Source organism: Talpa occidentalis, unplaced genomic scaffold, assembly GCF_014898055.3.
Source record: "Talpa occidentalis isolate TD23 unplaced genomic scaffold, MPIMG_talOcc4v2.1 talOcc4.5, whole genome shotgun sequence".
NCBI classification, from domain to species: domain Eukaryota; kingdom Metazoa; phylum Chordata; class Mammalia; order Eulipotyphla; family Talpidae; genus Talpa; species Talpa occidentalis.
Window position 1 is genome coordinate 109794663 of NW_023604861.1, and position 17516 is coordinate 109812178.

At 43.8% G+C, this 17516-nt stretch overlaps 1 protein-coding gene across 1 annotated transcript in view; it reads left to right on the plus strand.

Annotated features, from left to right (window-relative positions):
* Positions 1 to 483: 483 nt before the first annotated feature.
* The window catches only part of LHCGR (luteinizing hormone/choriogonadotropin receptor), a 52902-nt gene continuing 35869 nt past the window's right edge, over positions 484 to 17516 (plus strand). The window contains 2 exon segments of the mRNA XM_037528085.2: positions 484 to 670; positions 16370 to 16441. Of these exon segments, the coding sequence (XP_037383982.1) occupies positions 513 to 670; positions 16370 to 16441 (230 nt within the window). The 5' untranslated portion in view covers positions 484 to 512.

A 17516-nucleotide genomic window follows, 5' to 3' on the forward strand; every position in this document is an offset into this window, starting at 1 on the left:
ATGGGGAGGCCAGAAATTACCTGTAGTGTGGAGGGAGCTGGAGAGCAGAAAGGACTCGGGACTGATAATGAAGGGGCCCTGAGCTGGGCACTCACACCCCCTTCTGCTGTGGACGTGGCTAGTGTTTCCCCTCTCACAGGCGAAATATGAGAGGTTCTGGGAAGAGACAACCTACATTCACACTCTGGGCACAGCAGAGCCAGTATGAGAAGTCAGAACTGCCCCCCTCTGAGCTCAAGCATCCACCCAGGACCACTTTCCACCCCATAAGTAGGGTCAACTGCCAATGTGCAGGGCAGGACAGGGAAAGCAGCAGACAGGAGGCCACAGGATCCGAGGCCTCTGTCCCGGGTGGAGGCAGAGCAGAGACTCCGGGTGCCGGCGGGGTGGGGCGCAGGGGAGAGACCGGAGCGGGGTGGGAGGGCCTACCAAGGGGCGGGGAGAGGGGCGCGGGCCAAGCTTCGCGGCTGTCGGAGACACCAGCCCAGCTGAGAGAGCCGCAGTCTCTGGCCATGGGGCGGCTGCCCCGCGAGCTTCGGCCGCCGCTGGCGCTGCTGCTGCTGTTGGCGCCACCCCAGGCGCTGCGCGGGGCGCACTGCCCAGAGGCCTGCAGCTATCAGCCCCAGGGCGCACTGCGGTGCCCTGGCCCTCGAGCTGGCCTCACCTTACTGTAAGTAGGGAGCCCCTCCTGGGGGATCCTCGTTCGTTCTGGGTTGCCTTCCCTCCTGCTCTTTGGTTTCTCTGCCTAGAAACTGGAAAAAGGCAGTTCCCCAATCAAACTTCTCCAAAGCTTGGGGGGCTTCTTTGCCAGCCCAAGCAGAGCCTTGGATTTCAGCCCCACCAGCCCTGTTCTGTACCCCTTGGTTGGGGCCAAAGCAGTGGGCTTGGAACTTCCCAGAAGCCAGAGCAGGAGGACTCGCTCCCTGCAGCTGTGGGCAGGAGGCCTGGGTGTGATGCTCCTCAATCAGCAGCTGTCTCTGCCAGGAGAAGCCTCCCATAGTCTTTCAGTCTTGGCTGAGCCAGGTCAGAGGTTACTGTGGGTTCTGGCTGCCTGTGGTTTTGTAGCATGTGTTGCTCAGGGACTATGTTAAAGAATCAGATGACCTGGCCACCAGTGCCCACCAACCAGTGCCCACCTACCAGCACTGAGGATAGACGCCTCTGCACCACCCAGCCCAGGCCACTTGCTTTTCTGTCTCATTGTCAGACCTACTTGCTTTGCCATGTGGTTGCCTAATGAATGAAAAGGCCTTGTGTGCCATGGGCAAGCCACCCAGCCTGCAGCAGAGATGGCTCCAGGAGCTGTGGTATCAGCAAGCAGTGGGGGGTGTGGTTTACTGCAGGGACCTGGTGAAGAAGTCATGGGGGGCTCATGGGTAAGAGGACCACCAGGACGCCTCTCTTTGATTTAAGACACCACAAAGTTTATGATTCTATTTTCTGTGAAATGTTCAAATAGAAAATAAATCTGTAGTTGTCAGGTTGAGGCAAAGACCCCAGTGAATACCAGTGATTGTGGCCTTGGGGGTGGGGGGCACGGGCAGGATAATATTTGTCTGAAGTTAGATTGTGGTGGTGGTTGCACATCTCAGTGAACAAACACACTGGAAACAATTGCTTTGTACACTAAATGGGTGAAGTATATGAATGACATCTTAATAAAGCTATTAAACCAGAAACTGAAAGGGGTGGGGAAGGGAGAGAAAGGGTGTGGAGGGGAGAAGAGAACTATAAAATTATCCAAAGGCCGCAGGCTGCTGGAGGTCTTGGTTATGTTCTAGCCATTAGAGGTGATGGAATTCCACACTGAGGGAGGAAAGAGACCCCCATTTCCTTGGGCCCCCAGCAACCTGTCAGGGGCCCTCTTCACTGCTGGAGCCCCCCTCTCTCCTGAGGGACTGAGCGCCTCCCTTGGAAGAGCTAGTGGCCTTCAGGGAATGTTTGCAGTTGAGAGATACAGTTTAAAGGTTGGGGGATTTCTGTTAATTAGGTTCCATTAATTATCTTGTCAGTTCAATTCCCGGGAGGTGAGGACTGTGCTGACAGAATGTGCTTCACTCAATCAATCAGCAAATCTGTAGAAACTGCCTTCCAAGTCACAGGTCTTGTCCTTCCTGGCAAGCCTCCCATCTAGCTCTTGTGAACGATGTGACAGCTTTCCTCACTTGCTTGGTGCTTACACAGATCACAAGAAACAGATCCAAAGAGAGGGACTAGCCTGCTCAAGATCTCAGAGCTTTGAATAGTAAAAACAGGGCTTTCATCTGTTAATTATCTTCTTAAATTTGCTATCTTTGCAAGAAAGTTTTTCTTCTCCAAAGTTAGCCCTGAGTAGAGAACCTTTTGGAAGAAAGAACGCGAGGTGTGGGGTGGGAAGCTCAGATGCCTGCTGATGTTTGAGAACCAGGGTATCGCTCTCCATAGAGGATGTCACCCTCTGAAGAGCACAAAGTATTTTGTAAGCTTCTTACTGTCATACGCTTGCCTTCTCGAGACATCCCATCACACACACAATGCCTATTTTTTGCAAAATGCAGATGTGATCAAATTAAAACCCCAAATTCAGAAACACAAGAGAGAGACAAGATTTGAGAAAAATTTTGTTTGTTTCCAATGGGGGAAGGAATCCATGGAGAAGGACAGACTGAAGATACAGAGAGGAATAGTATTTGATGGAGAAGATCTCAGTGGCTAAGGGCACAGCATCAGCCTAAGATCAAAGGCGTTGGGTTAATCTTAAGGGGCGGGTTATCCCAGCATTGGGGCAAAGGACAGAGAAAGTCAACAATTCCTGCTGAAATCCTCTTTTCTTGATGATGAATGAATGAGACATTAAAGAGTAATTACAAGATAAAAAGTACTATGAATAACAAGTTATCAGGAGTTCATAAAAAGAAAGGAGTTGAAATTATGAAATAAGGCTTCCAGAGAAGAGGGATGTTGTCTGCACAAAGTAATCCATAGGGTTTTTGACTCTGCAGACAGGAGTAAAATCTCCATTCTGAAGGCTAGAGGAGGCGAGTACCACACCTGAGAATTCATCAGCAGCCTCTCAGTAGATACTAATTTATATTTTAATCATTTCAGGCCTTTCTAGCCTTACCTTCTGTGACTGCTATCAAAAGCTCACTATTTGATTTTTAAAGAAATGTAGATTATATCCAATCACAAATGATAAGCCCAATGCCTACAAATTGTGAAAGTGGCAACATTCAATCATTCTTATCTTTCTGCCCCTTTCATATTTTATTAAAAACTTAAATATCTCAAATCTAAACTGTGATACAAAAAATAGCCTCCCACAGTTTCACATTTTTTAATTGGGAATAAAAAAATGTGAAAGAAAAAATTAATTTTAAAATTTTCCTTTTCTTTCCTTATTAGTTCCAGACAACTGGAAAGGAGAGGGAAAAAAAAATCTCACCTTGCCCATAGTTATATAAAGATCTTTGTCTCTATGACAACAGAAAGGTTGATCTGCTTGATATGGAAACAGCTTCTGGAAAAGTCTGTTAGTAAGAAAATGCTAATAATAATTATAGCAATTTATTTTTTGCATGTTGTGCCTACTGAACAGAGATTAAATTTTGAGGCTTTATTGTAAGACACGATCTGGAGACTTTGAAGGGATAACATGCTACATGCACAGGATGATATGAGTCTCTTGACATCTTTCCTGGATGTCTTTCTCCTCCCACCTCCAGTGGAAATCAGGGTCCAGAACAGAGTTTAGTGCTCTAGAGGAATGTCCAAGGGGAGGATGTAGTCTCTGTCCTGAGTTCACAATAGTGCTGGAAACACCCAAGTGACTGGTGTAGAAGGGGAGAGAGGCAATGAGACTCTAAGAGACTCAGAGAAAGACCAACCAATGTGTATTGAAAACTCCCAGGGAAGGTTCCATGAGCCAAGGGTCCAGAGGCTGACCCATGAAGGAGAAACTGGTTAGAGTAGATGGAGGTCCTTGCTGTGAAGCAAAGAATAAGGCTGAATGGATTCTTCCATTTCATGCTCATCGCAGGTTTTTGGCAGAATTTTTAAGGAAAAAATATAAAACCAACAGAAATATTTTATAAAGCTTCCCAGAGGGTTGTGCAAAAGAGGATCCCAATATGTAGTTCTTAGTAAATAAACTTTCAATCAAAGTCATTCTTAGACAACTGGCTACCAAGGAATTAAAAATTATGACTTGGAGTCACTTTCCCATGAAGCTTTCCCCGAGGCCCCTCTTCACTGCCCTCCCGCCCCCTCACACTCACTCTGATACCCTGTGCTTGGACGTGTCCCAACATAACTAACATTTATTCTATGTGAGCCGCCTGGGATAGAGCAGTGTTTCTCAACCTCAGCACAGAGGACATTTGGGGCCAGACCATCGTGATGTAGAGGGCTGTTTCGCTTGTAGGATGTTTGGCAGCATCCCTGACCTCTACCCACCAGATGCCAGGGGTACAGCCTTCCAAATTAAGACACCCAAAAATATCCCTAGGTATTTGCCAAATTTCCTCTGAGGGGAAGGGAGCAAAATCCACCAATAACACCCACCTTGGCTTTTGATCACTATGCTAATGTGAAAAGCTCTTAAAGGGGTCATATTGAATTCAGGATTCCCAGAATTTCACACATGGTAGGATTAAAGTGTTTATTGAGCTACATGATGGGCAGACTGAGTAGATAGCTAAACAGGAACAACGAACCAATGCAAAAAGGAATCACATGTTTTACTTAGCATGGACATCGAAATGTCGTTTTTAAAGTCTCCATCCTAGAGAAGGGGAAAGTGAGGGCGTGTCGATGGCTTGTGGAGAGAGTTGTGTTATATCAACATCTAGGACCTAGATTCTGAAGATCCCGATGTGCCCTTTGAGCCTAATAGATAAAGCTTCTGAGAAACAAGACCGCAGGCTCGCCTGTATTAGTACATCCCAGGACGATTGCTTTGATTTTTCTTGTTTGCTTTAGCTCATTCATTAGAAAAAATCAAGCCCCAGTCCAAAATCTATAATATTAGAAACACACACACCAAGGCTACTTGAAAGGAGACTCATGGGTTCAAGGATAATCAATTCGATAATTTGGGGGCTGTGTTGCTGTGTTGTGTTGTGTTGTGTTGTGTTGTGTTGTGTTGTGTTGTGTTGTGTTGTGTTGTGTTATACCAGAGCCCCTTGAGTGACTGACTAAGAGAGAGGTGAGAGTCCACAGGACAGAGGGAAACCTACCAGGCTCTTGCAAGTAGGACTGATTGATCTTACCCTCAGCTTCTCTGCAGCTGAGTCAGTCAAAAGTATCTCTGCATTCAGAAAAACTCACGTCTGCCTCCCTACCACACCTCACCCCCAGAAAACCCAAAGGGCCAAGTTAGAGGTTGATCTGGAACCCCAGTTCTGACTCAGCTCTCCCAGCTATGCCTTCAAGGCAATTGTTAAACCTACTACCACTATAAACAGACTCCTGGGGGAAGATTCACTAAGACCAGATTTTATTAGTTTGAAAATCATCCTTTGGGGGAAAGTGAGTGACAGCCCCTAGCAGGACAGTAAAAACCAAGCAAAAGAGTTTCCCAAAGTCTCAGTGCAACTATATAGCTGAAGAGGTTCACACACAGGTATCCTTTTCACTGGACCCAGCTCCCCTTGTGGAGAACACTCTTTGGGCCTTTTCTTCCTTATTCTTTTTTATTTCAGCCAGTCAGATGAATTCAGAGCTCCTTTACCCACCTCTATCTTCTTTCCAAGTCCCTCAATTCGGCTTCTTTTCCTGTCTTGAAATGAGGCACAAAAGGTTTCTTTCCAAAATACAATCTCCCAGAGTGGCTGCACCAGACGGTGTCTTGGCCGTGTGCAACTGATCTCACACATGGAATTTTAATGTCAGTTGAGTCATGGTGGTGGAGCGAGGCCCTGCTGCTCACTTCCAGACCCAAGAGGGTTGCCTCCATGGAAGCAAATGTGTTCTGTTCTGGCAGTTCCCCTCGGTGTGCCAAAAAATCCCATTTAATTCAGATTTTAGCAAATTTCCCACCAACAATTTTTTTTTTAAGAAGGGAGTTAAAATAATCCCACCCACCAGGCAGGTGGGCTCTCTGACTCAGTGGGCAGCTTCTAGCAGCTTCTCTCTATGGTACTTATTTACTCCCAGCTTCTGTATCACTGGGAGATAACACCTCTCCAGCCAGCAAAACCCTCCAGCTGCTCGCTGTGTGGCCCTGAAGCACAGCTCTCTAATGCCACCTGAGCCAAATTCAGAAAGGTCCAATTTATAAATAAAACTTAACTTTCCGAATGAAGGTTTTGTCCCTTGCTGCTGTTAAATTTGTCCTTGACTCTGATGAAATGAGGTTATTCTTGGGTTCCTAATTCTCCCTCCTGAGCAACAGCAGACTAGCATTTCTGCACTTGCACTGGTGGCAAAGCTCTGGTATGACAGGGGAGGGCCCAACACAGACCCCAATGACCTGAACTGATCAATAGGACAAAGACCAAGCAGACCTGAGTCCTGGTGCATCCGCCTTTCCGTAATTTGCACTGTGGGTTCGGGCACGGTGATAAAACTCTGTGCTGTCTGAGGATCCCTGCTCCTGAACAGGGCTGACTGTGGGGAAGACAAACGAGACAGCAGAGCCAAATGTACTCAGAAAGAAAGCTTTCACATAACTACAAAGAATTATTGTAACTATCTATTGATGCAGAGATGTCTGAAAAGCCCACAGCCCTTATATGAGGTTGAACAGGAAATATCTATCATCCAAGAGACAAGCCTGATGGAATAGTTTTGTTCCTGGGAGGTGTTAATTAGAGAAAATGACCCAACAGGTCTTCTCAGCCTGGAGGGTGAATAAGTTAGTACCCTGAAATAGCAGACCTCATTTTTGCCTGGAATCCCATATGCTGGTCTTTTCAACCCAGGCAAAGCTGCCTCTCCAATATGCCACCTAACATGTGATTATAGGCTATTTTCTGTCATTCAATTAGGTCAGTCCTATCTACCTAGCTAGACAATCCAAGCGCATTTTTGGTCTTGCTCCCCGCGTTGCCCATCCTGAAGCCTCAGACTGCTGCATAGAAAAGCTTCCTGTCACTTGTGGATCACTCAGAAATTACAGACTGAAATGTACAGAACAGAGTTCAGGGTCCACAGCCACTGCTCCTGCCCTCCAGGAGCTTAATCTTCCAGCCATAGGAGAGAGAGGACCCTGTCTCAGATGACTACAGGGAAAAGCAGAAGGGGACAAGCCCCAGGCAAAGCTTAGAACCAAAGTTTATTGGGAGTTCAGAGGAGGGAGTCTACCCATCCCTTATGGCCAGAGTAACAAAGAAATCCTGGTGGAGGTGCCACGGAGCTATGATTCTTTTCATCTCGTGGTTATCCTCTAAGCTCAGCCTGATAGAAGAGGCCACTGGGAACCACTATTCGAAGCCTCTGCCCTCTCGCTGACCACTAGTGCAAGCCCTGTCTGTGCCGAGGATCACCAATGAAACAGTGACCACTTCCCCCTGATTTTGCAAGCACCAAAATCAGTTCTGACAAACGTAGTCATAAGATATGAACTTAACAAAAGAATAAGAAGGTAGAAGGCTGTAGAGGCAAGACCCAGAGATAATTTGGCATCTTTGCGACAAGAGGCCAGGAAGCCACTCTCAAGATTTCACCTTTACAGTGAAATCAGCTCCAAAGACTCCTCTCTATCTATGAAAAGTTTTAAATTCCCAAGAGAGAGAATCAGATTGCCCCCTGCCCTGGCCCAGAGATGGGGACATGGGAACAGAGGGATAGAGTCTATGAGATGCTTCCAGAGATAAGCAGCATTTGAGCCAGGCAGTCATGCAAATCAGGGTCCACAAGAGCAGAAGAGTTAGCAAAAAGTGAAGGCACATGGACCAGTAATTTCAAGCACTTCCAACCCATCCTCAAATTCATTAAAAGTGTGTGGTATATCAGTTGCAGCCAGTTTTGACCAGCTTACTAAAAAAAAAAAAAAAGAAAGAAAGAAAAATTTTTTCAGTGTCTGGAAACAGAAGTTTATAATGAAAGGGCTTCCTGAAGCATATCTGCAGTGTCACTTCCCTGACAACATAACATCTTCCACTTTGAAAAAATATTTTTGAGAAATCATTACAGATGATGCGGACATTCCCTGGGGAGAATTCAATGTGTAGTTTTATTTATCAGAGTTATTCTTGTCATGTTCTATTATTGCTAGAAGAATTCTAGTTTAGAGGGTAAAGATTGGGTTATTTTGTTTTGTATCTTTAAAAAACTTTAAATGGGTTTTGAGTAAGGGCTTAGATGTGTTTACCATTTTCCTCTGAGGCTTTATGTTTTTAATTTAGTTGTTGTAAAAATGACTTGGAAAATCCATTATCCAGGGAACCTTCTTGAACATCTTGGTTTACATTATAATTCATAAACTCCTTGCAGCTTCCTGAGTGCTCTGAAATGGGTGTCTTGGAGGAGTCCCTCAAATTGCACCTTCCAACAGGAGAGCTTCCACTGACTGAACTTTTTAAAGTCAGTGCACAAATGCAAACTCTGCCGAGTCCCTGCAGTTAAAATATTTAATAGAAGGTTGTTTTTTACCATTTCTTTAAAAGACTATCAGTTGAGGCTAGTAAGAGATATCTGAGCCCAAGAGATAAGAAACACTGGGAGTGGTTACTCTCCCTCTTCTCGGTTGTCCTCGGAAAGTCAAAGGTCAGGGACAAGACATTTTATAGGCTCAAGGGTGACCCATGACGTACAAAAGAGTCCACTCCAAAGTGCTGAACTCACCCTACCCCCCCACCCACACCGAAGCTTCCACCCCCAACAAGAAAGCAGAGTGGTTGTTTGACATAGTTGGGGTAGCTTGCATCTTTCACAGCTGCTCACTGTGAATTAAAAATACTTATTGAGCTCTAGAGCCAGATGCTGTATTAGTATATTATAAACATTTTCTTACTTAATCAAAAAAAAATCTCTGGGGTAATTAGGATCATCCTCATTTTGTAGATGTGGAATGAAGCTATGATTTGAACCCAGATGCTCTGGTTCCAGAGTCTGTCGTCTTCACTACCCAACTCTGCTGCCTCTAGACGTCACATGCCATTGGTCATGCAGACACATTCCATAAAGTCCACAGCACCTGGGGCAGATCTATAACCAAGGGAAGACCTGGACCAGCAGGGAAGGGTGGATGCACCAAATGGTGGAGAGAGGGTGAGTGAAGGCAGCAAAGCAGGGGGGAAATTTATGGATCACGGTGGTGTGATTTGTCCAAGGAGGTGCTGTCCAATAGAAATATGTGAGTCACATGTATAATCTTAATTTTCTAATAGCCACACTTTTTAAGTTTTCAAAGCTGAAATTAATTTCAATAAAATGTTTAATCCAGGGCCTCCCCTGGTGGCTCAGCGGTTGAGCGCTGGGCTGCAAAGCTGCCCACAGCCTCTGCAGCACCGGTTCAATCCCCTGCCAGCCAGCGAGGGTCCCACATGGTGCGCAGACCTCTCCTCCTGCTCACTGCTCCCCTCAGCAGTGTACTTCATCATCAGTCTACCCGTTCTGCTCCCTGTTCTGGCTCTGGTGAATTCCTCACCCTCCCACACTTCTGACTGTACCCAATGTTTGTATAAATAAATAAATAAAAATCTTTTAAAAATATGTTTAATCCAATATGTATATGATCATTTCAACATGTAGTCAATATAAAAGTTAATGAGATACTTGGCATTCTTTTTCCTCCCCAAGTCATTGACATCTGGTGTGTATCTCAGTTCCACCTGGCCATATTTCAAGTGCTCAATGGTCACTGTAGCCAGCAGCTGCGTATTAGACAGCACAAGTTTAGTGGACTTACTGTATGTGGGAGTGGTGAGTGATAAGACTGACAGTGAAGTTTGAGTCTTCATTTGGACGGGCTTGAATGCAAGACCCAGACATCTATAGGTAAGTAGACAGGTCAGGCAGAGGCACAGGCCAGAGTGTAAGAGACACCTGGTGGGAGTTGACAAGAAGATTAATCTAGTGTGGGAAGGGAAATCCAGGATGGGATGAGGGGAAAGCAACTTGGGGACTATAGAGTAGTCTAGTTGGAGAAAAGAGTGGCCAAGAAGGGAGGCAGTGGGAAAGGAATAAAGAGCTGGAAGCAAGAGACAGTGTGAAGACAGAATCTACCAGACACTGAGAGGGCACAGCCACACTGGTGGCACAGAGGCAGCATTCATATAGGGGACCCAGTGAGTTCTCAAGTAAGAGTCCAGGGGGAATGGGCCATTCAATGCTGTGGAAGACAGAGGAGAAGAGAAAGACTCTGGCAGACTCTGCAGTAAGCAGAAGAACGGGAATTTGAGCAGCATCTTTGAAGGTGAAGACGGTGGGGGTATGCCCTTAAGATGCTAGCATCTCCATCAAAAGGCCAGGTTTTCAAACAAGAGCCACAGGATTGTGTATGGGGGGGTGTTTCTACAGACCTTAGAGGATCAGTACTGATGTGATTTGATTAATAAGCCCACAGCACTGGGCCAGGAAGGAAGTGGCCTGTCCTCTAGTTCAGATCTGCCACTGAACTGTTATGTGCTGTCAAGGACATCATTTCACTTTTCCTAAGACTCTTCGTCTGTAGAGTAAGAGCTTGGACCAAACCATCTGCAAGAGGCCCTTTCCCTCTGATTCACTGAATCTAATACAATAAGTGCTTAAAGGATTGGTCAAGCAACAATCAAAATCAAATGAGTTAATTTTCAAAGCACATTTCCAAGTTTGGGGGTGTTAAACTTAATATATTTGATGTCCATATAAAATTAACACGTTAACATAAACGTAACATGTTTGATATCATATTGACTCACATGTCAGTTAAAGTGAGTCTCGGCTGCCTCTACATAAATGCTGAAGAGAGGAGCCCATAAAGGAAGGCTTGCCTGATAATGAAGTTGCCAAATAGAGCAATGTATTGATATTTGAAAGTGTAAAGATTTGGAAATGGGGAAGCTATTTTATTTCATTTCAAGATGAGAACAAGTTTATTATAATTACTGAGCTGCTTTAAAATACAGAATTTCTTCTAGAATACAGAAATTTCTAGAATACAGACACTCTTACGTCTATTAAGTAGAGAACAAGTGCTACGTAACAAACACAAAAATATTAAGTCTTTTTAGGGCCTCTCCTGGTGGCACAGTGGTTGAGCACTGGGCTGCGAAGCTGCCCGCAGCCTCTGCAGTGCCAGTTCGATCCCCGGCTGCTGGCAAGGGTCCCACATGGAACACAGACTTCTCCTGCCGCCCGCTGCTCCCCTCAGCAGTGTATTTCATCGTTCTATCTGTTCTGTTCCCCGCTCTGGCTCTGGTGAATTCTCTCACCCTCCCTCGCTTATGACTGTACCCAGTGCTTGTATAAATAAATAAATAAATCTTTAAAAAAAATTAAGTCTTTTTAATTTAAGTATGATAATGCTTCCCCCTTCTATTCTAATGAGTTCCGTAGGCAAAAAAAGACTCTGACCATCTTTGATTTCTCTCCCCTTTCCCTCTTGATGGTATGTTAGTGTTTTAAAATTCCAGATGTGCAGCTCTAGCAATAAATTGTCTGTGAAAGATGGATGGGTATTATAGGATCTTACATCGATAATATAGATTTTTTTTCCTAAACAAGTAGAGGGAAGTGAATAAAAACATTTCATTTCTGTCGTACTGGGCAGAAACAAAGCTAAAAGCGCCACCAACGTGACCAAAGATCCCATACAGGATTTGGAAACTCTAGATTGATATTGGATTCTTTCCCTGATTCCGGTCTCCCTCTGGCCCTCTCAGCCTGTGGGCTTCTGAAAATGGTCCTGTCATGGGGACCATCTATGTGCTCTAAGCTCTGAAAAACCAAGGGTAGGTGGGGAGCCTTCCTTGTAGCCAGGCTTGTCAATGCCTGTCTTTAAAAGGAGAGAACCATATTTTCCATTCATCTAGAGAGTTTGCTTTTTAAAGGCACCTTTCATGGAATCTCTCTGTAGAACAAAGAAGCCCTTGATAATATGAATGTCTCCCAATTGCTAGGTTTTTGTAAAGGATTTCCAAATCTTAGGTTTCTTTGAAAGGGGACACACAACCTCCTGACTCTGAAGCTCTCCAGCTAACATTATTTTGAGTATTCATTCACAATCCTGTGAGTCTGACAGATTGTCTCCTTTCATCATCTGTGTTATTAAACTAAGAGAAGGAAAAAAGAAGAGGGGCCCAAGGCCCACCCTTGTGAACTCAGGAGACATTAGGAATAATTAGGAAGGGCCTGGCAATGTGGCATCCACCTCTTCTAGATAATTGGGTTCCCCTGAACGCAGAGCTTCCGGTGCTAGGCTCTGACACGTGGTGCTTTCAGGGCTTGGTAGCTGGGATTGTTAGGAAAGGGACTGAGTCGAGGCCCAGGTGAAAAAAATTGATGGGAAGGAACTCAGAAGGTAGGGTATTCCTTGGCAAAGGGACCAGACCTTTATTCTGTTCACTGACTGGCCACTGGATGCAGGCTGTGCAGACAGAAGGCATGATTTGGGGTAAGGTGGCAATCTTAGGAATACTAGGAGAGCAACTCAGCTGAGAGCTTAAGCCACTTACCCTTCCAGTCCCTGAGGGCTAAGTGCCTCCTTCCGAAGGGTGACTTGGTAGTCCACCATAGCATCCACTACAGGGAATAATTCAACTACAGTAGAGTCCCCATGTGTGGAAGTCAGAACCCAGCAGTGAAAGCTAGAGATTGATCCTAACCAGAGAGCAACTGGGAACTGTTCTGGGACAGCAGTGTCCTCCAAGGAACAGAGATACCAGCATCAGGATCTGGTGATAAGAGGCAGCATAGTAAGATTCCACACCTGGATGGATTCTGGAGAGACCAGGCAAGCCACAGGATAAAGAATCAAGGCAAAAATTAACTCCCACATGGGACAGGGGGAGCAAGTGTAGCTCAAGACTTCTGACTGCTCACCTATTAGTAGGGCATGTGCCATCCACACTTTACCAGCAGTGGACACCCATGTTGCCTCCAGATGCCACAAGGCTGGGAAGAACATCTTTGTGCAGGTTCTCCTAAGTATCAGCATGAGAATTTCTCTGGGATACGTAAAGGAGAAGCGTTGCAAGTTATTAAGACAATTGCTCACTTTACTAAAAATGTCTGGCTCGGTGGAAAGAATCACAGATGCACACATCAGAGAAGGGGGCGCCTTTAAGGGAGTACATTCAAATGGTGATGAGCAAATCACAGGCCCCCTGATCAAGCAAGTTCAACCTGGGAGACAGATACTTGACTGCTCTGCTGCCAATTGAGAACACATCAAAAAAGTAGACATGACAACTCTGAAATAAAAATGTAAGTCAGTGGGAAAAATGGTTTTGGATTCACAGAACCACATTTTCCACATCACTCCACAGGACTACATCTGTTTTGAAAGGCTCAGTCTACCTGCCTCCTCCCAATACTTTCCCAGCATCTGGCCCCCAGGCTTCTTTCCAGCCCCAGTCACATCCACGCAGCTACCTGCTGTTCACTCAGTGGTTCTTTTATGGTAGGGACTCTATTTTTACTCTCATCACCGCTGCCTTTCCTGCTCTGCAGCATCAACATCAACTCTGCAAAATTTCATTTTGCACCAGGGCTGTTCCATAGTCACTGGAGACAGCCAGTGCATGATCTACAGCTTCTCTCATTTCTGGCCAACCTTTGCTCCTCGTCCGTCATCCTTATATCAATCAAAAGCTCAGGCAACCTCTCTGGTCAAATCTGAGCCAAACTGCTCTCCAGGGGGCCGTGCCGGGCTCCCTTTTGGAGGAGGAAGCTGCCTGTTGAGAGGCTCCAGCTTCTGGGCTACATTTGCATGAATAAACAGCTCTGAAGGGTTGGTTGAAGCATCTATGTAAACACTCTCCAAAATGTGTTCTGCACTGCATTATCCCAGCAATAAAGATTCTGGAATCAGAATTTGGCTGTCAGTTTTATTGATGTTACATGGGGTACAGTAGAATACAGCTTTCTCTTCTGGAAATTTATTGACTTGGCAGTGCAGAGAGCAATAAAACTGTGTTTTTAATCAGTAAACCAAGCAGTCGTGATTCCAGAAGAAATATAGGATGCAAACAGGCCATGTTAAAAAGATTTTCCCCCCACCACCATCCCTGTTCTATTTGGATGCCTGTTCAATGAGTGTGGGCACTGAACAGTGTGCTTGGTGGGACTTTGTTTTGAGGAATAGAATCAGAGGACCAGTAGGCTGTACCATCTATAAGAGACAGTTAAGTGAAAGCATTTTTCTGAAATGAAATTTTCTGTTAGTCCCCAGAGAAGAACTGTGGATAAGCTGCTTTGCAGGCGAAATAGAGAGTGTGATACTCCTCCTCCTGAGAGAAACAAAGTTACAATGCCTGTCCCAACACCTTGCTCACTGACAGAAAGAAGTTTACTGGGGTATAAATTGAAAGGAAATTAAATCACTATCTCAAAAACTGATGAATGGATAAAAGAAAATGTGGCACATACATACAATATAATATTATTCAAGCAGAAAGAAAGGCAATACTGCCATGGATGCAACTGAAGGGCATTATACTGAGTAAATAAGTCAGACAGAGAAAGAAAATACCAAAGGATATATGTGCAAACAAAAATCAAACAAACAAACAAAAAAATCCAATTCATAGAACTAGACAATAGAATGGGAATTACCAGGGGTGAGGGGAGAGGGAAATAGGGAGATGTGGGTCTAAGGATACAAATTTTTTGTTGTAAGAATATGCTCTAAGGATCTGATGTACAGCTGAGTGAGTGTAGTTAATAATCTGGTTTTGTGTACTTGAAAGTTGATTAGATCATAAGCATTCTCACCACAGGCACACACAGAAGTTAGCTACATAAGGTGACAGATGTGTTAATCATCTTGAACTTGTTAATCATTCCAAAATATATCTTCATAGCAAATAATCGCATTGTACACTTCAAATATATGCAATTACATTTGTCAATTATTTTTCAATAAAGTTGGGGGAAAGAAAAAACAGAGTGAGATAAGAATTGGGTGCTTTGGCCCAATATTGCTCAGTTAAATAATATTGCTCAGGTTACTTAATTTCTTTGTGATTCATTCTCTTCTGCCATAAAGGGAAATACTTATTATTATACTATATTATATATAATAATATGCATTATTATTAGTGAATAAAGTAAGATTATAGATGGGTGTGCACCACTTCCCAAGCACCTTATAGCAGTAGCAAGTACCTTCCAGCACTGGAAAACATCTCACTGATTCACATCTACTCATCATAGAGAAGATCCTCACTCCCAACAACTATGACATCACATCTCTGCTACTGACACATGAAAAGCAAAACAGCATCTCTCACCCTGTTCTCATATTCCTGGTGTTCACTTCCACCTGAGATGTCCTGTCTACTCCTCTCTTCTCTGCCATTTCCTGGACTAAAACCTTTAACCATTGTAGATGCTTGATAACTCCAAGTTGGACATTCATCCCTGCCTTGGTGATACCTTCTCCTGTGTGAGCCCCAAGCTCCTTAGCACTCATACACTATCCTGTTCTGGTTGGGTTCTTGCTGAGTCGTCACTCTTTTCTCAACTCATGTGATACATAACTTTTATCTCAATAAAAACATTTGAAATGATTCTCTGGATAGAAGTGAGTACCTGAAGGAAACACTCCATAGATGCTTCCCTAAACTGGCATAAGGTGCCTATGTGATTTGAAAGGGATCAGGTTGGAATAATACTGAAATAGGCTGCATGGGAAGATGGTATGGGTCAAAACAGGAACATGTGCTTCGTGAGTCTTCCCCTCTCCTACCTACCTGGTTTCCAATTGCATTTTCACCGTTGCTTCCTCCACTCTAGCCAAGAAAGCTTTTTCAATCCTTCCAGCCAAGCCTGTAAGGCCACTCGAGAAGTATGTATTAACCATTTGTTTGGTGCCAAACTTTGTCCTTTACATAGGGTATCTTGATTAATCATATAGTAACCTTGTGAAATAAAAACTATTATTCCTAATTTATAGATGAAGAAAGTTAAAGTGAGGACTTAAGTAACATAACCAGGAACTGGAGGAGTAGGGATTTGAATCTGGGTGTGTCTAATCCCAAAGTTCAGGATGTAAATCACAGAATACACACTGTTTGATAAAGACCAGAAATGGATCATGACACATCTCTTTACGGACATAAATTAGAATTCTTGACCTGAATCCAATTGTTGGGATTTTCTAGTCACTCAAACACACACACACACACACACACACACACACACACACACACGCGCCCGCGCTCACACACATTTTATACATGAACTGAAAAGGCACCCTAATCTTAAATTTTTTAATTCTTGGCTTTCCTTTTTTCTTCTCTAGATCACTCACCTATCTCCCTATCAAAGTAATCCCATCTCACGCTTTCAGAGGACTTAATGAGGTCGTGAAAATGTAAGTAAGATACTGCGTATCAAAAGACATTCATAATTGGGGTAATAAATTTTTTTCCAAAAAATCAAAGTTCAAATAAGAAAATTTTTCTGGGAGAGAAATTGTGTTTAGGAAAACCTAGCACTTTTATCTTTATAATACAAATAAAAACTGGGAACTTTTAAAGAATAGGTTTGATTTTTGAGTCATTAAAATCTGAATAATTAACCTTGCTTCAATAAATTGAATGCATTTTGATAAACTTCTCAAGTAGAAGAGGAAAAAGATTCCAATCATAAAAATCTTCCTTCTGCTAGAGCAGCTATTCCCTTGTGTCACATTTTTAGATAACACCCACATGTAGGAGAAAATGTGTTGGAAGATTATTGTGCATCAGAAGATAATCTTTGTATCTAAACTATAATAAGTGCATGATATAAACACAGTATTTATAGGCATATTGATAAAAAGGCATTTATCAAAAGTGTAAAGCAGTCTGATAATGCAGGGTGATCTGTATGCATCAGATCTAATTTCAATCTTTTGCCAATCCAGCTTCCAGGACAGACCCATACATGAAGAGAGAACCGTCTCAGTACAGTATTCCAGTATTCTCCTAAATGTTAGTCTGAGTGAAAGGACCTCAGAGGCTGTTTAGTTCCCAGATAGCATATATAAAGTTAAAAAATCCACTAGGTTTTAGAAGCTCATTTGCATCTGTAAAGAAGATGCTCTTTAGAACATCTTAGCTCCTTGGGCCTCTGACTGCTCTTCGGGGCATTAGCAAGAAATAAGGATATTAAAAATAATTCCTCAAGAATGAGTGCATATTATAGGAAATTCACTGCAGGTTACAGAAATATCAGTTTGCTTGAGTCTAACTCTTACTCTTCTGCTCTCAAGTTTATAAATGCTACGTTTTGATAACTTTTAATGCATTAAGGCCTCCTAGTGAGAAAAGCAGTCACAGTTAAATAAGCAAACTATTAGGTAGGAATAAGATGAATCAACCCAGGAACAATCCATTACTGTGCTGTTTATAAAAGACATTAGCTGCCTGAGGCTCCACCTTTCTGTGGGCCGAAGCTCTCAAGTC